At 35.7% G+C, this 25,665-nt stretch overlaps 1 protein-coding gene across 1 annotated transcript in view; it reads right to left on the bottom strand.

Moving 5' to 3' along the window:
- The window catches only part of KIAA0586 (KIAA0586 ortholog), a 138,522-nt gene that overhangs the window by 78,098 nt on the left and 34,759 nt on the right, over positions 1-25,665 (bottom strand). The window contains exons 16-21 of the mRNA XM_052646477.1: positions 23,470-23,657; positions 21,530-21,640; positions 20,302-20,382; positions 14,329-14,522; positions 12,885-13,003; positions 4,063-4,262 (exon numbers count right to left, since the gene is read on the bottom strand). Coding sequence (XP_052502437.1) covers positions 4,063-4,262; positions 12,885-13,003; positions 14,329-14,522; positions 20,302-20,382; positions 21,530-21,640; positions 23,470-23,657 — 893 coding nt within the window. The remainder of the gene's footprint in view (positions 1-4,062; positions 4,263-12,884; positions 13,004-14,328; positions 14,523-20,301; positions 20,383-21,529; positions 21,641-23,469; positions 23,658-25,665) is intronic.

The following is a 25,665-nucleotide window of genomic DNA, read 5'->3' as shown; positions in this document are numbered from 1 at the left end:
ACCAGAATACAGAAAGCCTTGTGTGTTTTTTAGAGTCGGGTGGGGAATTTTGGGGGATCATATGAGTCGGACACGACTGAGTGACTGAACTGACTGACTGACTGACATACGGAATAAATTCTCACAGGTGGGACTGCTTGATTAATGGGCTAACAGAATTCTTAATTTGAATACATATTGCCAAATTTCCTTTTAAAGAGTGTCATTTTACACTAACAGAAGGTATGAGAATTTATGCTTCCCAAAGTTTTGCTGAACAATGGCATTAATCAGACTTCGAGTTTTTCCAATCTGATTTGTAAAAATGAAATTTCAATGATTTATGATATTTTTTTTTTAACTATCAGTGAGACTAACCACCTTCAGCTTTGTATGTCCTTTTGCTTTGTGAACTGTCTACACGTCTTTTCCCTATTTTCTATTTGACTTTTCCCTTTCTAAAACATACTTTTTTAGTGTGGTGATTGGTCTTCATTGTGTATTTTGAGTTGCAAATTGATATATAATTTAAAAATCATGAATCATATTAAAAATTCTATCACATTGTGAATTCCCTGGCTGTCCAGTGGTTAGAACTTGGTGCTTTCACTGCTGGGGCCCGTATTTGATTTCTGATTGAGGAACTAAGATCCCATAAGCCTTGTGATGCAGAAAAAAGAAAAAAAATTCCATAGCATTGCTTAACATTTTGCATATTCTTAGCTTTGTTTTTTAAGTGAAAGAAATACACTATATGTTTTATTCTTCTTAACTGCATAAGCCAATAGCATAAGAGTGCAGTTTTCAAATATAATGCTACTCAGTCATTATCATGAGAAATTTAAAGATATTCTATTAGTCTTGGTAATGGGTAATAATGATCAACAATTAGTTATTGAGTATTTACCAAGTTCCAGACACTAGGTTAGTTCTTTCATACATCATTTCATTGAATCTTCCACAAAATCTTGTATTACGGCTCAACAAGTTACAGTATCATAAAGATGTCAATTCTTCCCCAAATTAAACCAACCAAAACTGAATTAATTCTCACAAAAATCCCAGCAAAATATTTTACAGTACTTGAAAACTAATTTAAAATATTTATCAAAGATTAAAAGGCAAAAGAAGTCATGACAATTCTTAAGATAAGGAACAATACGCTAATGGGAGAAGAGAACTTGGCCTCTTTAACATTCAGAAAGCAGATTTTGGTAAAGCTGTCATTATTTAAACTCTAAAATTTTATCTCTAGTATAAAGTAGATCTCAAAACTAGAGTAACAGAACTGAGGGTTCAAATTCAGATCTTCCTAGCTCCAAAGTTCACGCTCTTAACAACTACATATATTTCCGACTTTTTTCTATGTTTTTTCACTAAATTACCCTCATAAAAATATATCCAATATATGGACAGAAGATAAAATTAATTAGTATAGGCAGAATCATAACCCTGGAAACATCTGTACTACATACATTACTGATGAGTTAATAAATAAAGCATAGAACAAAACTATGTATCAAATTTCTGGCATAAACACTGCCTCTTGAGAAATCTGTATGCAGGACAGGAAGCAGTAGTTAGAACTGGACATGGAACAACAGACTGGTTCCAAATAGGAAAAGGAGTATGTCAAGGCTGTATATTGTCACCCTGCTTATTTAACTTATATGCAGAGTACATCATGAGAAATGCTGGACTGGAAGAAACACAAGCTGGAATCAAGATCACCAGGAGAAATATCACTAACCTCAGATATGCAGATGACACCACCCTTATGGCAGAAAGTGAAGAGGAACTAAAAAGCCTTTTGATGAAAGTGAAAGTGGAGAGTGAAAAAGTTGGCATAAAGCTCAACATTCAGAAAACTAAGATCATGGCATCTGGTCCCATCACTTCATGGGAAATAGATGGGGAAATAGTGGAAACAGTGTCAGACTTTATTTTGGGGGGCCACAAAATCACTGCAGATGGTGATTGCAGCCATGAAATTAAAAGATGCTTACTCCTTGGAAGAAAAGTTATGACCAACCTAGATAGTATATTCAAAAGCAGAGACATTACTTTGCCGACCAAGGTCTGTCTACTCAAGGCTATGGTTTTTCCAGTGGTCATGTATGGATGTGAGAGTTGGACTGTGAAGAAGGCTGAGCGCCGAAGAATTGATGCTTTTGAACTGTGGTGTTGGAGAAGACTCTTGAGAGTCCCTTGGACTGCAAGGAGATCCAACTAGTCCATTATGAAGGAGATCAGCCATGGGTTTTCATTGGAAGGAATGATGCTAAAGCTGAAACTCCAGTACTTTGGCCACCTCATGCGAAGAGTTGACTCACTGGAAAAGACTCTGATGCTGGGAGGGATTGGGGGCAGGAGGAGAAGGGGACGACCAAGGATGAGATGGCTGGATGGCATCACTGACTCGATGGACGTGAGTCTGAGTGAACTCTGGGAGTGGGTGATGGACAGGGAGGCCTGGTGTACTGCAACTCATGGGGTCGCAAAGAGTCGGACATGACTGAGCGACTGAACTAAACTGAACTGAATAACACTATACCAATTACCTGACATGAATTTCCATAAAATTCAAATATGTAACTTTATGTTTATACTTTAAATAAATCAGTTTAAATGTTTCACCAATATAAAACGATGTCTTTATTATCTACAGGATAAGAATTGACTATGAAGTTTTAAAGAGTTGGTAATACAGAGTACATTCTGGTTTTGCATAATTTCTTTTTTTTTTTTTTGGTTTAAAAATTTTTTTTATACAATTCTATAGGTTACTGTCCATTTGTAGTTACTACAAAATACTGGTTATATTCCCTGTGTTATACAATACATCCTTTTATTAATTTTTTTAAATTTTAGTTAAAGGATTATTTTACAATATTATGATGGTTTCTGCCATACATTAATATGAATTGGCCATAGGTATACATATGTCCCCTCCCTCTTGAACCTCCCTCTCCTCTCCTTCCCTGTCCCACCCCTGTAGGCTGTCACAAAGGACCGACAGCTTTGAGTGCCTTGGTCATACAGCAAATTCCCACTGGCTATTTTACATATGGTAATGCACAATGCATCCTTGAGCCTATCTTAAACCCAATAGTTTGCACCTCCCACTCTCCTACCTGGATACTTCCTCTCCTCCCTGCCCACTGGGAGTGGTTTTGTATAATTCCATCTTACTATAATAGATTAGAAACTCTATTTAACATAGAAAGTTTGATTAAACAATAACAGAAATGCTTAAAATATATTTTCTTTTAAAGATTAAAAATATCAGTTTATGTAAGAACCAAAAGCAATGCATGTGATTGTTAGCTATATCTTGAATTTAAAAAGAAAAAAGCTATAAGGATTCTTTTGGAACAACTGGAGAAATTCAAATATGGACTCTATATTATATAGTATTAACACATTGATGTTAAACTGGGGGGACATAATAATGGTATTTTGGATATGTAATAAAGAATCTTATTCTTAGGACATACTGCTGATGCTTTTAGAAGTAAAGTATCATGGTATCTACAACTGTCAAATGACTTTTAAAGAATATATAGGGACATCCTTGGTGGTCCAGTGGTTAATTCACTTTCCAAGGGGACGAATGTTCAATACTTGGCCAAGGACCTAAGATCCCACATGCTGTGGGGCAGCTAAGCCTGTGCACCACAACTTGAGAGCCACCACATCACAACTGCTGAGTCCACGGGCTCTAGAGCCCGTGCTCCACAACAAGAGAAGTGCACGTGTTGCAATGAAGACCCAATGCAGCCAGAAAAAACAGAATATATAATACACAACATACAAAGACAAAGAAAAGGTGTCAAAATGTTACCAACTGGTAAATGTAGATAAAGCATACACAGGTGTTCACCGTATTATACTTTCTAAGATTTTAGAGTTTTTAAAATAAAATACAAGGGTAATTTTTATTGTAATCATAACTACAATAAACCAATCTCCACCACAAACTAAGATCTTATGACCCAAGTTAAAATCTGTCCATTTCACTGTTTTTTAATAAAGGTATTAAAAATTGTCCAGGATTTCAAGCCATGAAAAAGTCATACCTACCGGCAAGTGTGTTTCACTTGTTGAAGCATCTCCAGAAACACCTGTAACAACAGGATCTGGTTTCTTTGCTTCTCTGTCACCTAGCATGACAGCAATGGTCTCAGCAAGAACTTCATTCACAAAATGCCTGATCATGTCTGAATTCACAGGAACCCCCGCATCGACAAAAAGCTGGAGGGCACCACTGCTTGTTCCTTCCACTAGAAAATGAAAGAACTTTAGAATAAGTGTGAAAGAAACATGCTTGCATTCTAAGCCTTAATTCTTATAATTTTAGAAATGTGAACATATGTGTATGAGATGGTGTAACAAGGAATTAAATGAAAATACAAAATCTGCTTACTATGCAAGACAATAAGATGGAAACTCACACAATGAACATCGTCTCTAAAGAAACTAAACAGGGGAAGAAAACATTCAAATGAAAACTTACTTATATGGCCTCTTCCCTACCACTACAAAATTTAGTGATTAAAAAGGATTTGAAGCCACTTTAAAGGTTTTCATCTGAAAAAAAATCTACACTTCCAAGAGAAAGGGATCAGGAAACTCTGTGATGGATCCTGACAAAACACAAGGACTACAGGGAGATATTTAGAGAAATGCCAGCTTCTTCATAAAAATGAAGAAAAACCTTACTTCCTTCTAGTTTCAGGTACATCCATTACTAACACTACAGATAATCCTCCTCAAACTTTTAACATAGTTTAGGGGCTTGATGTCAGCAGCTCTTATAGGTATATTAATTTTCCAAATGGGTTGTAATTTTCACTTGTATGACTTGTATGACTATAGGACGTCAGTAAAACGTCCTAAAGAGACTTTATCAGGCTTAAAGTGATTATATCGCTAAAGCTGTGTGGAAAACATGTAAACAGTGATCCATACAACTTGATGGAAATATGACCTCTCAAAGAGTACTCCTTAATTAGTACAACTATGGCAGCATTACTCAGAATTCCCTAAAAGGTAGGTACAGATATCTTGGGATCACTTGTTGAGAGGTAAGTAATAACAATTTACTCTGGAGCTACCACAGCAAAGACTACCATAATCCCAAACCTAAATTCAAAAATATATGTCAATATGTCTCCTTTCCTGTAATTCCCTGTTTCGACATGATAAAAAATCAGAATATCTCTGTTATAAAACCTAAAAGCCCTACTCAAGCATAGGAAAACAAAAGTGAACATACATGCTTTTAAAGAAAACAGAACAGAATCTAAATACCCTCTATATTAGATCATCTTTTGTAGGAAACAAGGTATAAGGAAGGTTGAGAAGTGCTTGCAAATGAGACTCTCAACCAGGGCTGGACATTCTTGCAAACGAGATGTTCTGCCCAGTGTAGGGAATAAGGTATAAAGAAGGTTGAGACGTGCTTGTAAACGAGACTCTCAACCACGGCTGAACATTCTTGCAAACAAGATGTTCAGCTAAGAATCCTCTGTTTGTTCCCGTGGGAAAAGAACATTTCTTGCACACAAGGATGTTTCTCTGATTCCTCAAAAGGAACAGACCCAGGGACAAAAGGGATTCTAAGTTGATAAGGAAGTTCCCCAAAACAAAGTCTTAGCTGCAGTAAATAAGTTAAGGTAAAGGTTATCTCGCCCTGGCCTGCGCACTGTATAGTCGCTGAATTATGGTGTTTGGCAACTTGCCCTGTAGATTGTTGTGCAAAAGGATATAAAATAAAGCAGCTGTAAGAAGCAATGAGTTAAAATACAAAGATTCAAACCACTCTGCAGTGTTGGTGTTTCATTCCGTCGCCAGCAATCTTTCCTTAAGGCGACAAAGCCTGTATTAGTTCACTGAAACCACCACCTGAGCCATGTGATGGACTGCGAAGAGGACCGTTACTAGACTTGCTTTGTGCTCTGGAGAATCCAAACACTCCAAAATATGCCATCAAGACATTCTGACCTAGCAATGAGGAAAAAGTATCTGGCAGTTTGGATAATATTACTGGATGAATCTTTGGAGATACTTGTTTGCTTTCCTGGACTGGTCTCCTTGTCTTGGGATTGCTGAATACCATCTCCACAACTAGAATCTTGACCAAAAGCTATGGGAGTCCAACTGCCTGTTTCTCCAAGGCATATTTCATGGTGCTTTGCCTTCTCTTTAGCTTCTAGTTCTTTTTAATTTCAGTTTCATTTTGACTGACATTTTCCATCTGTTGCTTTTTCAACAGATTTTGAAATATTCTTGGAGCAATTATTTGGATAAATTGGTTTTGGTTTTCTTTCGGATTTGTATTTCTAGATGTCTTCTTTCAAAGCAGTCTCTTCTAACATGACAAAATGACTTTACCATTAGGTGTCAGTCAAGAGTTAGGCTCTAAGGGAACTGATTACTGGCTAGATCTATCTCTTTCCTTTTGACTGCCCCTCTTCTCCTCTTGGTCACCTCTATCTCCTTCCTCCCTCTTCTCTTCTCTGTGTTACTCTGTGAACCTCTCTGACTGTTCCAGACTGTGGAGAGCACATAGGGAATTGATTACTAGCTAGATTCCTCTCTCCTCTTTTGATCCCCCCTCTTCTCTTTCTGGTCACCTCTATGCCCCTCCTCCCTCTTCTCTTCTCCATGTAACTCTGTGAACCTCTCTGCGTGTCCCTCACTGTGGAGAATCTTTCCACCACTAACCTAGATGGTTTATCATCAGTGTTGTATGGTTGGAGAAGCCTTGAGGCTACTGTAAGAATAAGACTGAAAGCCAGAGGCAAGAGGCTTAAATCCAAAACTTGAGAACACCAGAAAACTCCTGACTCCAGGGAAAATTAATTGACAAGAGCTCATCCAAAAGCCTCCATACCTACACTGAAACCAACCTCCACCGAAGAGCCAACAAGTTTCAGAGCAAGACATACCAAGCTAATTCTCCAACAACACAGGAACATAACCCTGAGCATTAAAATATAGGTGGCCAAAAGTCACACCAAACCCACAGACACCTCAAAACTCACTACTGGACACTTCCTTGCACTCCAGAGGGAAGAGATCCAGCTCCACCCACCAGAACACCAATGCAAGCTTCCCTAACCAGGAAACCTTGACAAGCCACTTGTCCAACGAAACCCACAGGGAGGGACCTCCACAATAAAGAGGAACCACAAACCTACAGCATACAGAAAGGCCAATCTAATCAAGATGAAAGGCAGAGAAATATTCAGTAGGTAAAGGAACATGATAAATGTCCACCAAACCAAACCAAAAAGGAGGAGATAGGGAGTCTACCTGAAAAAGAATTCAGAATAATGATAGTAAAAATGATCCAAAATCTTTAAAACAAAATACAGAAAAATAGTCTGGAGACAAGCATTGAAAAGACGTAAGAAAAGTTTAACAAGGACCTAGAAGAAATAAAAAAGAGTCACTCAATAATGAATAATGCAATAACTGAGAACAAAAATACTCTGGAGGGAACCAACAGTAGAATAACTGAGGCAAAAGGTAGGATAAGTGAGGCCGAAGATAGAATGGTAGAAATAAATGAATCAGAGAGGAAAAAAGAAAAACGAATTAAAAGAAATGAGGACAACCTCAGACACCTCTGGGACAATATTAAACACCCCAACATTCAAATCATAGGAGTCCCAGAAGAAGACAAAAAGAAAGGCCATGAGAAAATACTTGAGGAGATAACAGTTGAAAACTTCCCTAAAATGGTGAAGGAAATAGCCACCCAAGTCCAAGAAACCCAGAGAGTGCCAAACAGCATAAACCCAAGGCGAAACACCCCAAAACACATATTAATCAAATTAACAAAGATCAAACACAAAGAACAAATATTAAAAGCAGCAAGGGAAAAACAACAAATAACACACAAGGGGATTCCCATAAGGATTACAGCTGATCTTTCAATAGAAACTCTTCAGGCCAGGAGGGAATGGCAAGACATACTTAAAGTGATGAAAGAAAATAACCTACAGCCCAGATTACTATACCCAGCAAGGATCTCAAATATGAAGGAGAAATCAAAAGCTTTACAGACAAGCAAAGGCTCAGAGAATTCAGCACCACCAAACCAGCTCTTCAACAAATGCTAAAGGATCTTCTCTATACAGGAAACACAGAAAAGGTGTATAAACTCAAATCCCCCCAGAAAAGTAAATGGCAACAGGATTGTGCTGCTGCTGCTGCTGCTAAGTCGCTTTAGTCATGTTCGACTCTGTGTGACCTCATAGACGGCAGCCCGCCAGGCTCCCCCGTCCCTGGGATTCTCCAGGCAAGAACACTGGAGTGGGTTGCCATCGCCTTCTCAGAACGGGATCATACTTATCAATAATTACCTTAAATGTAAATGGGTTGACTGCCCCAACCAAAAGACAAAGACTGGCTACATGGATGCAAATACAAGACTCCTATATATACTGTCTACAAGAGACCCACCTCAAAACAAAGGACACATACAGACTGAAAGTGAAGGGCTGGAAAAAGATATTTCACACAAATGGAGACCAAAAGAAAGCAGGAGTAGCAATACTCATATCAGATAAAATAGACTTTGAGATAAGGGCCGTGAAAAGAGACAAAGAAGGACACTACATAACGATCAAAGGATCAATCCAAGATGATATAACAATTATAAATATATATGCACTCAACATAGGAGCACCACAATACGTAAGGCAAATGCTAACAAGTATGAAAGGAGAAATTAACAGTAACACAATAATAGTGGAGACTTTAATACCCCACTCACACCTATGGATAGATCAACTAAACACAAAATTAGCAAGGAAACACAAACTTTAAATGATACAATGGACCAGTTAGACCTAATTGATATCCATAGGACATTTCACCCCCAAACAATGAATTTCACCTTTTTCTCAAGTGCCCATGGAACCTTCTCCAGGACAGATCATATCCTGGGCCATAAATCTAGCCTTGGTAAATTTAAAAAAACTGAAATCATTTCAAGTATCTTTTCTGATCACAATGTGAAAAGATTAGATGTCAACTACAGGAAAAAAAACTATTAAAAATACAAACATATGGAGGCTAAACATGCTTCTGAATAACCACCAAATCACAGAAGAAATTTTAAAAAATCAAAATATGCACAGAAACAAATGAAAATGAAAACACAACAACCCAAAATCTATGAGATTCAGTAAAAGCAGTGCTAAGGGAAAGGTTCATAGCAATATAAGCTTACCTCAAGAAACAAGAGAAAAATCAAATAAATAACCTAACTATACCTAAAGCAACTAGAAAAAAAAAGAAACGGAGAACCCCAGGGTTAGTAGAAGGAAAGAAATCATAAAAATTAGAGCAGAAATAAATGAAAAAGAAACAAAGGAGACCATAGCAAAAATCAACAAAGCTAAAAGCTGGTTCTTTGAGCAGATAAATAAAATAGACAAAGCATTAGCCAGCCTCATCAAAAAAAAAAAAAAGGGAAGAAGAATCAAATCAACAAAATTAGAAATGAAAATGGAGAAATCAAAACAAACACAGAAATAGAAAGGATCATAAGAGACTACTATCAGCAACTATATGCCAATAAAATGTGACAACTGGAAGAAATGGACAAATTCTTAGAAAACTATAACTTTCCAAAACTGAACCAGGAAGAAATAGAATATCGTAACAGACCCATCATAACCATGAAAATCTAAACTGTAATCAGAAATCTTCCAGCAAACGAAAGCCTAGGACCAGACGGCTACACAGCTGAAATCTACCAAAAATTTAGAGAAGAGCTAACACCTATCCTACTCAAACTCTTCCAGAAAATTGCAGAGGAAGGTAAACTTCCAAACTCATTCTATGAGGCCACCATCACCCTAATACCAAAACCAGACAAAGATGCCACAAAAAAAGAGAACTACAGGCCAATATCACTGGTGAACATAGATGCAAAAATCCTTAACAAAATTCTAGCAAACAGAACAACAACATATTTAAAAGATCATACATCATGACCAAGAGGGCTTTATCCCAGGGATGCAAGGATTCTTCAATATTTGCAAATCAATCAATGTGATACACCACATTAACAAATTGAAAGATAAAAACCATATGATTATCTCAATAGATGCAGAGAAAGCCTTTGACAAAATTCAACATCCACTTATGATAAAAACCCTCTAGAAAGCAGACAGAGAAGGAACATACCTCAACATAATAAAAGTCATATATAATAAACCCCCAGCAAATATTGTCCTCAATGATGAAAAATTGAAAGCATTTCCCCTAAAGTCAGGAACAAGACAAGGGTGCCCACTCTCACCACTACTATTCAACATAGTTTTGGAAGTTTTAGCCACAGTAATCAGAGCAAGAAAAGAAATAAAAGGAATTCATATTGGAAAAGAAGGAGTAAAACTTTCATTGTTTGCAGATGACATGATCCTCTACACAGAAAACCCTAAAGACTCCACCAGAAAATTACTAGAGCTAATCAATGAATATAGTAAAGTTGCAGGATATAAAGTTAACACACAAATTTCCCTTACATTCCTATACACTAACAATGAGAAAACAGAGAAATTAAGGAAACAATTCCATTCACCATTGCAACGAAAAGAATAAAATACTTAGGAATAAATCTACCTAAAGAAACAAAAGACCTATATATAGAAAACTATAAAACACTGATGAAAGAAATCAAAGATGACACTAATAGATGGAGAAATATACCAGGTTCATGGATCAGAAGAATCAATATAGTGAAAATGAGTATATTAACCAAAGCAATTTATAGATTCAATGCAATCCCTATCAAGCTACCAATGGTATTTTTCACAGAACTAGAACAAATAATTTCACAATTTGTATGGAAATTGAATAGCCAAAGCAATCTTGAGAAAGAAGAATGGAACTGGAGGAATCAACTTGCCTGACTTCAGACTATACTACAAAGCTACAGTCATCAAGACAGTATGGTACTGGCACAAAGACAGAAATATAGATCCATGGAACAAAATAGAAAGCCCAGAGATAAATCCATGCACCTATGGACACCTTATCTTTGACAAAGGAGGCAAGAATATACAATGGAGAAAATACAATCTCTTTAACAAGTGGAGCTATGGAAACTGGTCAACCACCTGTAAAAGAATAAAACTAGAACATTTTCTAACACCATACAGAAAAATAAACAAAATGGATTAAAGATCTAAATGTAAGACCAGAAACTACAAAATTCCTAGAGGAAAACATAGGCAAATATAAAATTCCTAGAGGAAAACAGAGGCAAAACACTCTCTGACATAAATCACAGCAGGATCCTCTATGAACCACCTCCCAGAGTAATGGAAATAAAAGCAAAAATAAACAAATCAGACCTAATTAAACTTAAAAGCTTTTGCACAACGAAGGAAATTATAAGCTAGGTGAAAAGACAGACTTCAGAATGGGAGAAAATAACAGCAAATGAAGCAATTGACAAAGAATTAATCTCAAAAATATACAAGAAACTCCTGCAGCTCAATTCCAGAAAAATGAACAACCCAATCAAAAAAGGGGCCAAAAAACTAAACAGACATTTCTCCAAAGAAGACATACAGATGGCTAACGAACACATGAAAAGATGCTCAACATCACTCATTATCAGAGAACTGCAAATCAAAACCACAATGAGGTACCATTTCATGCCAATCAAAATGGCTGCCATCAAAAAGTCTACAAACAATAAATGCTGGAGAGGGTGTGGAGAAAAGGAAACCTTCTCACACTGTTGGTGGGAATGCAAACTAGTACAGCCACTACGGAGAACAGTGTAGGGATTCGTTAAAAAACTGGAAATAGAACTGCCATACGACCCAGCAATCCCAATACAGGGCATACACACCGAGGAAATCAGAATTGAAACAGACACATGTACCCTGATGTTCATCGCAGCACTGTTTACAATAGGCAGGACATGGAAGCAACCTAGATGTCCATCAGCAGACAAATGGAGAAGAAAGCTGTGGTACATTTATACAAAGGAATATTACTCAGCTATTAAAAAGAATGCATTTGAATCAGTTTTAGTGAGGTGGATAAAACTGGAGCCTATATAAAGAGTGAAGTAAGTCAGAAAGAAAACCACCAACAGTAGATTAATGCATATGTATGGAGTTTAGAAAGATGGTAACAATGACCCTATATGCGAGACAGCAAAAGAGACAGATGTAAAGAACAGACTTTTAGACTCTGGGAGAAATAGAGGGTGGGATGATTTCAGAGAATAGCATTGAAACATGTATATTATCATATGTGAAACAGATTGCAAGTCCAGGTTTGACGCATGAGACAGGGTGCTTAGGGCTGGAACACTGGGATGACCCTGAGGAATGGGATGGAGAGGGAGGTGGGAGGGGGGTTCCGGATGGGAAACACACATATACCCATGGCTGATTCATGTCAATGTACAGCAAAAACCACTATAATACTATAAAGTAACTAGCCTCCAATTAAAATAAATATATTAATTTTTTTTAAAGTTAGGCTCTAAACGAGAAAAACCCTTATTTATAAGTAATTTAAAAACTAGTGAGTGAGACAGGTATACAAACCAATCATAATACAATTTGATAGTTACTATAACAAAGATACACATACACAAGTGCTACAGGAAATAATAGAGAGATTTAGGGGGAAGGGGACAGAGGCTGGTAGAATAATCTGAATGCTACAGTATGGAATAAGAACGTAAGGGAGAAATAACTTCCTCTACAGAGAACTGAGAAGTCATACTGAAAAGAAGAGGACTTTTATCTTTTGTCAACTAAGGACTACGTGATTTCTAGAATATATAAATTTGCAATGACTGAAGGTTCTGTCTTTTAATAATAGAAAAAGCTAAAAGATTCCACTTTACTTACCAATGTCAGAAGTCACTGGCTCACTGGCCTCACTGACTGAGACACTGACATTAGCTGTGGCTTGCTGTTGGACTGGAAGGAGCCCAGAGATCATTCTTGACATTATTTCTTGTTCTACCCTGAGGGGAAAAAGTTAAGGATTCCTAAATTTAGTTGAAACATATAAATGGTTAGAAATATCACCCTTAAAAATAACTGGTACCCATAGACACAAAAATTTACATGTGAAAGTAGTCTGAAAGCTGAACCTGGAAAAGAAGAAAAAACTCAAAAATATCTCCTAGCAAAACACATGAAATCTCTGTGTTAAAGGTAGTTCATCAAATTAAAATCTTTCTGATCAGTCTAATGAAAAGTTTAGAAGACCTCATAAATTCAAAATAAGGTTAGGTCAATGGCTACCTGGCATATCATGCACCTAAAATGTTGGGGTCCCTACTCTGCAAGCACATATAAAACCCCAACAAGATCAAAGCTAGAAAAGATCAGCTACACTCTCTTCAAAGAAGTAAATATATATACTGCAACACAGGTAGTTTTCCTCTAAAAAAATTTATTTTCAAGGTCATTATTAGGAAGGGAAAGTAGGAGAGGAAAAGGAAAGGAAACACAATGGGAGACTGTTTCTGTACATTAGAGATGCTAACAGGCTTCTTAATTATTATTATTGTTATACAAGTAACAGATGTTCATTGTAGAAAAATCAGAGAAAACATAAAAGCTAAAAAAAAAAGCTCACTCACAATCTCAGATTCAGGAATAAACAATGTTAATTAACAATCCGGTATTATTTTTCAATATTTTTCCCATGCACATTCATTTTTGAGTGAGCTCTTCTAAACTATGGTTGCATCCCTGGTATCCTCCTTCATTTATGCACCAGTATGTTATTAATATCTTTCTATATCATTAAATATCCTTTTAAACCCAATCTTGCTAACCGTATTAACAGTCAATTGTATAGTTTATTCCATAACTTCTTTAAGGCTTCTCATAGGTACAAATAAGTATAAAAATAGAGTTCATTAGTTTATATACATAATATATACATAATAAAACAGTGCCTTGTTTGCAGTAAGCACTACAATACAAATGATAAGTATTCTATGGCCTACTGGTAGAACTAATTATTTCCTTAGGATAAATTTCTGGAAATGAACCACTGGATTAAAGAATGTGAACATTTTTAATGCTTTTGTCACTCAACAATAGTCTCTTTTGCCATAATAGACAGCCTAAGTACAAATATTCAAGAACAGAAATAATACCTCCAATAGTTAGTCAAACCCTTGTCATCACATTAGATAGTGTCCAGTGACTAGTACAGCAAAGAAAAAATTTAATAAACAAAAAAAGACAAGGAAGATATGCAACCAAAACTTAACACATTCTATTTATACTTGCTACTACAATTATGTTCACCCCAACAACACTATAAACTCACCACTGAATTAAGCTATTTTCCAATGTTTCTTTTCTCTGAATTACTTTATCCAGAGTATCAGTAGTGGGCTGAAAAGTAGAAGCAACTGGCGGAAATGGAGGGCCATTATATTTTGTAGAAACAGCTTTAACACTTCTATTAAACTCCAGAATTGGTTCAGAGTATTCTGAAATTTCATCACATTTTTCTTCTTCCTGGTAATAATTAAAAGAAGAACTATTTTATTCAAGTAACTGTTCAACACTTTCTGAATGACAAGTATAGGTAGGGAACTTAAGTAGGTGAATTAACCAACACTTCTAAATTAATAAAGATCATTTTCTAATTTGGTGGTATCACATTATTTATAACACACACATTTGTCATATAAATCACATTGAAGAAACTCTAATTATACAATTATTTTGTCTTTTAAAACCCAATATTCATTTTAAATAGTCAAAAGCAAACTAGAGAGCTTGGTTATTCCTGCATAAAACATTACTAACATTTCCCCCTATATATTTATTAATTTATTATCATTGTAAAATTGATACTTCCAAATATTGCTGTTACTCTTATGGAACATATAGTGGAGGACAAAGGAACCTGGTGTGCTATGAGACCCATGGGGTCTCAAAGAGTTGGACACGACTTAGCAACTGAACAGCAAAAATGCAGTTAGGTTATTTTACACATTAATTGTGCCAGCACATCAGGATCCAGTGTTATTTCCAGAATTTTTAAACTTTCTCTTATGAAAAATATACATGTTTATACACATTTAAAGCTAAAAAAATAGCACTATATATAAACGACAAGAATCCCACCTACCTGTTCCCCCACTTTAAAATTACCAACTTATGACCAACTCTATGTCATCTATACTTCCCCCATCCACTTTCTCCTTCACAGATCATTTTGAAGTAAATCACAGATATCATATCATTTTATCTGTAAATAATCCAGTATGTATCTCAAAAAAAGTTAAGGATCTTTAAAAAGTGTAACTCAATAATATTCTCCTATTGAAAAATGAAGTTCACAGCTATTAAAGTGGCAGAGCAAGGGTAGACACACTCCTCTTTGAAGTCCAAATTCTTTGCTATTTCTATAATATTTCTGTCACTTGTACATTGAACAGCTGTCTAATGTCACTTCTACACATTAGGAACATAAAGAAATAATATTCTTGCCTTCAAGACATTCATGTGGAGCTCACAAGAGAAAACATACCAGTGAGCAAGTAACATTAATATATTACATATCTCTTAATATTTAAAATAAGGTTTTATTTTACGATCAACAAAGCTAGTCTTAGTTCTGAAAGTCTAAGAAACACGAACAAACGTCTTCTTGAAAGTCTACTGACACGTCATTGTTCAAGTAGTTGCTATGTTCTATGATCTTTTCTCCCATCCTTTATATAGGTTGGTGCAAAAAGTAATTGTGGTTTCAGGGCCTGAATTTTACATCATTCTAATTAGGCTCAAACACATCTTTACTAATCAAAATAGAAACCCTTACAATCAATACATTTTTGCCAGTAAGTTGGTTTATTTCTCTAGCATATTCAAAAACCTCTTGGAAAGCATTTTCTGCCTCCGGCTGGTTGTAGAAGCATTTTCCCTGCAAAAAGTTGTCTAGATGCTTGAAGAAGTAGTCATTGGTTGAGGAGAGGTCAGGTGAATACAGCAGATGAGGCAAAACTTCATAGACCAATCCATTCAATTTTTGAAGCATTGGTTGTGTGATGTGTGGTCAGGTGTTGTTGTGGAGAAGAACTGGACCCTTTCTGTTGACTAATGCTGGTTGCAGGCATTGCAGTCTTTGGTGTATTCTCATCAATTTGCTGAGGATACTTCTCAGACGTACTGGTTTTGCCAGGATTCAGAGAGCTATAATGGATCAGACCAGCAGCAGATCACCCAACAGTGACCATGACACTGTTTTTGGTGCAAGTTTGGCTTTGCAAAGTGCTTTGGAACTTCTTCTCAGCCTAACCACTGAGATGGTTGTTGCTGGTGGTATAAAATCCAATTTTCATCATACATCACAATCTGATCAATAAACAATTCACTGTTGTGTAGAAAAAGAGAAGGTAACACTTCAAAAAGATGAATTTTTTTCCTTTGTAGGCAGCTCACGAAACAACCACTTCTCAAGCTTTTTCACCTTTCCAATTTGCTTCAAATGCCAAACGACCATAGAATGGTCAACACTGAGTTCTTGGGCAACTTCTCATGTAGTTGTAAGAGGGTCAGCTTTGATGGTTGCTCTCAATTAGTTGTCAATTTCCATTGGCTGCCCACTACACTCCTCCTCTTCAAGGCTCTCATCTCTTTCACAAAACTTCTTGAACCACCACTGCCCTTTATATTCATTAGCAGTTCCACTGCACTTTACATTCATTACCATTCATTCAATTCAGTTCAGTCACTCAATCATGTCCGACTCTTTGCAACGCCATGAAATGCAGCACGCCAGGCCTCCCTGTTCATCACCAACTCCCAGAGTTCATTAGCAGGGGCCAAATGCATTGCTGATGTTGTGAGTTGTTTCCTCTGCTTCTTAACCAATTTTGAACTTGAATAAGAAAATCACTTGAATTTGCTTTTTGTCTAACATCATTTCAATAGTCTAAAATACATATAAAGAGCAAGTAATAATTCATTAGCAAAAAACATAAAGCAAGAAATGTGCATTAAAATGATGTATAACATAACCACATTTAAGAATATATTTCAATATCAAGTGGCAAAGTTTAACAATGCAATACCACAATCAGTTTTGTACCAATCTAATATTTTACTTCCTCCTAATTTTTCTCTCTTTCTATTTAATCATTTCTATCATTTCTAGAACTCTTCTTGCTATATGGGCTCTTCTCTTGGATTTCAGACCCCTCCCAACTTTTTTCCTCAATATGAACTAAGCAGTAACTTTGTCAATGATGCAGAAATTAAAACAGACAAATGTAATAGAAGAAGGAACAGACTGGAGAGAAGGAAACCAAAGGGAATAAAAAAGAAAAAGGAAGTAGGAAGCAAGAGAGATGAGATGCAGGTGGGAAACAGCTAACAATCAAGTTCCATGGAGGCAGCTAGGTGATAAAGCTTTCCTGATGGCTCAGCGGATAAAGAATCTGCCTGCAACGCAGGAGACACAAGAGATGCAGGTTCAGTCCCTGGGTCAGAAAGATTCCCTGGAAGAGGAAATGGCAACCCACTCCAGTATTCCTGCCGGGAAAATTCCATGGACAGAGGAGCCTGGTGGGCTTCAGTTCATGGGAGTCTCAAAGAGTCGGACACAACTGAGCAACAAAGCATAAATACTGTACTATAGAAAAACAACCTTATAATTTTTAAATATATTCAACTGCAAAGTAAAAGGAAGCTTCTCAAAGCACTATAACATAATACTGATGGTCAAAAGATACTCAACCATCAGAAAAAAGGCAAGAATGTCATCACCTCTCACCACTCCTTTTCAACACTACACGAAGAAGTCCCTGCTAATGTAATCTGACAAGAAAAGAAAATTAAAGGTATACAGACTGGGAAGAAATAAAACTACCTTTATTTGCAGATGACATGATTATATATGTAGAAAATCTAAAAAGAAACAACAAAGACTCCTGTTTTTAAATAGCAATTATGGTAAGGTTATAGGAATCAAGGTTAACATACACAAGTCTATCACTTTCCTATATATCAACAATGAACAAGTAGAATTTGACATTAAAAACGCAATACCATTTACATTAGCATGCTCCCTTAAAATGAAATACTTAGGTATAAAATCTACAAAACATGTATAAGATCTATGAGGAAAACTATATAATTCAAATGAATGAAATAAAAAACTAAACAAGTGGAGAAATAATCCATGTTCATGGAGAGGAAGACTAAATAACATTAAGATGTCAGTTCTTCCCAAATTGATCTACAGAGTCAATGTAATTCCAAGAAAAATCTCAACAAGTTATTTTGGAGATATCAACAAACTTACTCTAAGAGTTATATGGAGAAGCAAAAGACCCTGAATAGCTATATGATATTGAAGGTGAAGAATAAAGTTGGAGGACTGACAACACCCAACTTCAAGACTTACTATAAAGCAACAATAATCAAGGCAGTTGTTTTATCTGGCAAAAGAGCAGACAAATCAATGGAACAGAATAAAGGACCCAGAAATAGATCCACATAAATATAGTCAACTATTCTATGGCAAAGGAGTAAAGGCAATACAATGGAGCAAAGATAGTCATTTCAACAAATGGCGCTACAACAACTGGACAGTCACAGGCAAAAAAATAAATGTAGACACAGAGCTTACACTCTTCACAAAAATTAACTCAGAATGGATTATAGACCTAAAATTAAAACGCAAAACTATAAAACTAGAGATAACACAGGAGAAAACCTAGATGACTGTATATATGGCAATGACTTTTTAGTTCAGTTCAGTTCCGTTGCTCAATCGTGTCCGACTCTTTGCGACCCCATGAACCACAGCACGCCAGGCCTCCCTGTCCATCACCAACTCCCAGAGTTTACCCAAACTCATGTTGGTGATGCCATCTAACTATCTCATCCTCTGTCGTCCCCTTCTCCTCCTGCCTTTAATCTTTCCCAGCATCAGGGTCTTTTCAAATGAGTCAGCTCTTTGCATTAGGTGACTTTTTAGATATAAGACCAAAGGGACAACCCATGAAAAAACTAACTGATAAGCTGGACTTCATTCAAATTAAAATTTTTTGCTTTGTTGAAAAGAATGTCAAGAGAATCAGAAAATAAGCTACAGACTAGGAGAAAATATTTGCAAAAGACACATCTGATAAAGACTGTTAACCAAAATATACCAAAAAACTCTTAAAACTCAATAATAAGAGAACCACCCAAACTTTAAATTGGGCCAAAGACCTTCGGACAGCTCATTGAAGATGTACAGATGGCAAACAAGCATTTGAAAAGATGCTCCACATCATATGCCATCAGGGAAACGCAAATTAAAACACAATAATATATCATCACACACCTGTTAGAAGAGACAAAATCTGGAATACTGACAATACCATATGCTGGTAAGGATATGAAAAAGCAGGAACTATCATTCATTGTTGATGAGAATGTAAAATGGTGCAGCAAGGATGACAAGACAGTTTAGTGATTTCTCACCAATGGAAAGATACTTTTACCATATAAGCCAGCAATTGTGCTCCTTGATAACTACCCAAAGGAGTTAAAAACTTACATCACAGATACTTATGGCAGCTTTATTCATAATTGCCAAAACTTGTAAACAATCAAAATGTCCTTTAGCAGGTGAATGGATAAACTGTGATCCATTTAGACAATGGAATATTACTCAGGACTAAAAAGAAATGAGTTTTCAAGCCATGAAAAGATATGGAGGAAACTTAAGTAAATATTACTGAGAGAAAGAAGCCAATCTGAGAAAGCTACATACTATATGATTCCAAACGTATGACATTCTGGAAAAGACAAAAGTACATAGACAGTAAGAATATCAATGATTGCTAGGGACAGGGGTGGGTAAGGGAAAGGCTAAGTAGAACACAGAGGACCTGGGGACAGAGAAAATACTCTGTGTAACAGTATAATGATGAATACATTTTTCCAAATCCACAGACCGTACAACATAAGGTCACCTACATACTTTGAATATGATGTGTCAGTGTAGATACATCAACTTTAACAAATTTAAATTGTTAGGATATATTGATAATGGGGGAGGCTTTGCATGTGTGGATGTAGGGAACATACAGATAATTTCTGTACATCTCTCTCAATTTTGCTGTGAACCAAAACTGCTCTTAAAAAAAAAAAAGTCTCAGGGGAATCCCTTGGAGTTCATATGTTGCATGGTACAGCAAAAAAAAAAAAAAAAAAGTTAAAAAAAAATAAGATAATCAAGTCACATGAAAAAATACTAGAAAAATACATTCATAGGACTGCTAAGCTTTGTTACCTGTACAATATCAATTACTTCATCAAAGTTCATTCCTGGAAACTTCATCTCTTCTTCATCTGCCTTCGTAAATTCTGGAGCCTAAGAAAGCATTTTCAGAAAGTTTTTGTTGCAAATTATACCTAATTTACTGTAACACGACCCACAGCATAAGCTTATAATTACATGCCTCTATTTTTTATGTTGATATCTTGCTCAGAAACGATGTAATTAGTAAATGAAATCCAAGCCAGTCTTTAAGTCATTAAGTTATCATTTCAACAGCTATAAAAAATTAGGTATCAGTTTTTCTATCAAGGACTCCATCAACAAACCAACTTAAGTCAACTGATCAAGTTAATTATTGTGATTTTTCTCCTAAAGAAAAATATTTATATGGATATATAGGTTTACACATACACAAACTCACAAAAAGACAGATAAAGAATCAAATAATTTATAAAAAAAATAAAGAAAACAATTATTTTACAAATTTAGTCTCCAGGCCTCACAATACATAACCTAGTTATCAAAAACCACAATAGATAATTCCTTAGAGCACAATGACTAACAGTCTAAAAAATTATTATTTGAAATTATATATGTTCTAATAAACTTCTAGTTAAAAAAAATGCTGATGAAAAATTAAATTAGGCACAAATGGCATTCGGGGTCATTCAATTTTCACTATTTTTGATTGTGAAAAATTGATGTTCTTCCTCTCCTTAAAATTATATGCTCAATGACTAAATTTGCTTAGAATAGATGAAACCCAAGGAAAAGTTACAGTGCTAGTCCTAATTCTGTCATTCAATCACAAGCAGCAAATAAATATTACTAGAAAGAAATGCATATTTTTGCATCATGTCAATAGTTTGATGAAAAAGCAACATCCCAAAACATGAATTCCAATTGTCGTTATAAAATTCACATTCAGGAAAACTATAATTCCCATCTAAATCAAGATTCTTCTCCAAAGAGACAGAAATTAATTCCTCACATATGAGTCTTACAGCTTAAGTTGCCAAAAAGTTACACTAAGGATGATCACTCTCAAAATGTTGATAAATGTAAAGGTCTTAGTCAAACTCTTTTTTTCAAGTTCATAAGCAATTTCAAATTTGTTTTGAATCTTTTCCTTAAAACCTAAATAATTAAAATATATTATAATGGGAGACTTTGCACAGAATATCAGTTAAAGTCTATAATCAGACTGTTCAAAGATATAGGATACATTTCTAAGTAATACCTGTATCCAGGTTCTCAAAGGAGGAGAAGATGCTTCTTTGGGACTAGAAGGAGACAGACCGACCTCGGCACTACCATTAGAGATGCTGTCAATGTCTACATTGGGTAATACCTAAAACAGAATACAACATCCAGCTTTCAGTTCATCACTTTGACTCAAATATCTGTGAATCTATGTATCAATAACATATTTAACTTTTTATTGCAAAGTCAATGGATAACAAATTTAAATTATGAAAGCATATTTTACAAAAACTGGAAAATAAAAGGGAAACACAAAGAATCCTACTTAAGACAACTTCATTTTTACTATCCCCCTTATCTTTTTATTATCCACTGCTGCTGCTGCTGCTAAGTCGCTTCAGTCGTATCTGACTCTGTGTGACCCTACAGACAGCAGCCCACCAGGCTCCCCTGTCCCTGGGTATCCATAGCTAAAATCTAAAACTGTTTCATTCCAGATTTTCCATTGTAATCAGGTCATAAATGCCTTACTATACTACCATACAGACTTCATAATTATATTTTAAATGATGGTACATATGCCTTTATTATTTTATCATTTCCTGTTGGTAAACATTCAGGATATTCCTTATATACTCACTATTTGATAGATAGAAATATATCACTCCAAAAAATTTCATATATATGTAAGGGTTTTTTCCCCTGACTTTGAATTATTTCATTATGATATACAGTCAAACATAAGAGTAACTTCTTGAGCCAAAAAGCATAATTATTTAAGATTTTTGGTAATTACTACTGAAATGCAATCCAAAAGAGATCTCTTTCCATCATTAAAACCATAATCAGTCACCCAAGTTTCACTGAAATTATGTAATAGAAATATTTCAGCAAGAACAGTTTTTAAATGGAGATATATATTATATTGTTTTCTTAATTTGCACTACCATGGTAACTAGCAAGATTTAAATTATTCAATTTGATATCTTATAAACTCTGTTTCCTCTAGAGTCTTACATTTTTTGAATATGAATTTCCTCTTATGTTTTCTTACTAATTTATGGAGGTTTTTATATTTAAAAATAAACCTATCATATTCCTTTCATATGTGCTCACTGTATGTCACTTCCCTTTTTATTTAGAAGTTTTTTACATATATAAGTTTTAAATTTTATAGAATCAAGTCTGTTTTCTATCATATCTAAGTTTCCTCCTCTCATATCCAGACTTAGCTTCAGTTTTGGTAAGGACTGCATGCAGTTATCTTCTAATTCTTGTTTTTATATTTTGTAGCTATACTTTAGCCTATTGCCTATTTGGAACTCTTTTGCTACATACAGTAAAAATTTAGAGTCTGAAACTGATCCATTTCTACACTGCTAAGAGAATCCTATTTCCCATTGACTAATGAAGTATCTATTACATACTACATTCTTTTTAAAAACTAAGAATATTTCTTAAATGGGACCAGTATCAAAACACTAAACTCTTTGTTCTTTCAAATATCAAAATGATCCTAAAGTTCAAGTTAAAAAAAAAAAGTAATGGCTTTTATTTTTTAAATACAATTTCACTTAAATCATACATTAACTTAGGAAGAATTGACAACCTGAATATTTTAAATTCACATACAAGTTCTCTCCCCATTCATCCAAGTCCTCATATATGTTTGTGTAAAGGTTAAAGTTTAGTTATAATAAACACTGTAAGCCTTTTAAAAAATTAATTATAACAAACTGTTCAATTATTCCCTTTGGAATATCATCAAGTCACCAGGATATGAGTCACTGGCTTAGAAAAGGTAGCTTAAACCATGCAGAACAAGGATAGTGATACCACATAAATATCATAGTTTTAAAGAATGAAAGATCCATCAGGAAAGCAAAGTCCTCATGAAGCAATACAACAGATTTTAAGCACTGAAGTTATGCCAAAGGTTTTATTTCTTAAACTTTTCTGGTCATACACACTGCATACCTGTACAGAAAGCTGAGGAGGATCCCTTTTTTCTGACTTCATTTCTACAACTGCTATGTTAGGTTTCTTTACTCCAGGTTCTATTTTTCGAGATGATGGTGGAATTGAAGTTGTCACTGTTACAGGGTGTGGCTTATTTACAATTACCCCAGCAGGTGGCATGGAATCACTATTACTTTGGGTTTGTCCTAAAAAATTCAGGGGAGAAAAGGCGTCAACCATTTCCGAAATAAAGAGAAAATTCTAATATATAACCTAGATCTTTAGGGTTAAATTCCCACATGAAAGGAAAGCACTACCTTTCCTTTCCCTCTGCATTCATCTTTCCCTCTGTCATCACTATCGTCATGACCCTCCCCATGTCAGCCTTTCCCCAGTGACCAACATTTACTAGGCACTCATATGTACTAAACACTTCACATCCACCATCTAAATTAAATAAGCCTATGAAGTATTAATATTACCCACACTTTACAGCTGAGGAAACAGAGGTTTAGAAACATAATTTGCTGAAGGTCATAATAGTGTGTAAGAGGCGAGGGCAAGACTGAAATATACTGCATTATGTTGCATTATTTTTATTCTCAAATTTTCATAGAGCAAAAATGGACAGAAATAAGACTAACAACAAAATGTTAGTGTCTGACTACTAATAAATATCATGTAGGCCTACTATTTGGTAACTATCATGGCCAATCAAAATTTTTGTTACCTTTCACTTCAAAATTTCCATGTTTCCTATATTTCAAAGTAAAGAGGGAGCAGTGCTCTCACTAAAAGCACAGACTCTAAAAATCACAAGGCCTGGGTCTGAATCTAACTAATCTATCTACTCCACTCTAACTATGCGGCCTTTGAGAAATCAGTAAACTCTTCTGTGCCCCAGTTCCTTCATTTATAAAACTGGTACATTACCATGTGTTTTATAGGGTAGATTAAATAAGCTAATTTATATAAAGTACTTAGATCTATACCTGGTACACAGTAAGGACTTTATGAGTATTGCTTATTATTTTAGTAGAAGACATGGTTGAACAGACTGCTACCAAGTTGATATGTCATTAACCCATAATATCAATAATAAAAAATTCTCTCATGGTGGAAAATATTCATATTATATATATACAAATATTCACAATAATTCATCAAAATTAAGAACTGCAATGACATTAAAAGGAAAAATAGCTAACTAGATTTGAAGAGCTGCTGCTGGTGCTGCTAAGTCGCTTCAGTCGTGTCCGACTCTGTGCGACCCCATAGACGGCAGCCCACCAGGCTCCCCCGTCCCTGGGATTCTCCAGGCAAGAACACTGGAGCAGGTTGCCATTTCCTTCTGCAATGCATGAAAGTGAAAAGTGAAAGTGAAGTCGCTCAGTCATGTCTGACTCTTAGCAACCCCATGGACTGCAGCCCACCAGGCTCCTCCATCCATGGGATTTTCCAGGCAAGAGTACTGGAGTGGGTTGCCATTGCCTTCTCCATGTGAAGAGCTAGGGTGATACCAAAAATTATTTGTTCAACTTTTACAATGATGGGTCTGAGAGAACTCAAATAAGTTAATAACAAACTCTTAGCTTAGAACACACAGCTATAAAATTTTTACTTATCATAGCTTAGTCCAAAAGTACATAAAAGGTAATTCAAAGTATTTCTCCTAAGGTACAATGATATTAAACCAATCAAAATCCTTAAATTCTTTAATTATTATGAATGTTTATGACATGTCTAGCTTCCCTGGTAGCTCGGCTGGTAAAGAATTGCCTGCAATGCAGGAGACCCCGGTTCCATTTCTGGGTCAGGAAGATCTGCTGGAGAAGGGATAGGCTACCCACTCCAGTAATCTTGGGCTTCCCTGGTGGCTGAGCTGATAAAAAATCCGCCTGCAACGCGGGAGACCTGGGTTTGATCCCTGGGTTGGGAAGAGTCCCCCGGAGAATGGAGCGGCTACCCACTCCAATAGTATTCTGGCCTGGAGAATTCCATGGACTGTATAGACCATGGAGTTGCAAAGAGTTGGACACAACTGAGCAACTTTCACTACTTTCATGACATGTTTAAACATGATTTTAATTTCATCTACAGCAATATACTATAAAATAATGTAAGAATGTTTCCTGTGAGTGAAAATACAGCATCATTTCAGACACTGCTACTAGACAAAGTAAAACATATCCTGAAGCCCTATTCCCAAATATA

This window comes from Budorcas taxicolor, chromosome 10, assembly GCF_023091745.1.
Source record: "Budorcas taxicolor isolate Tak-1 chromosome 10, Takin1.1, whole genome shotgun sequence".
Classification (NCBI taxonomy): domain Eukaryota; kingdom Metazoa; phylum Chordata; class Mammalia; order Artiodactyla; family Bovidae; genus Budorcas; species Budorcas taxicolor.
Note: the sequence above shows the minus strand (reverse complement) of the source record. Positions and strands in the feature narration are given on the sequence as shown.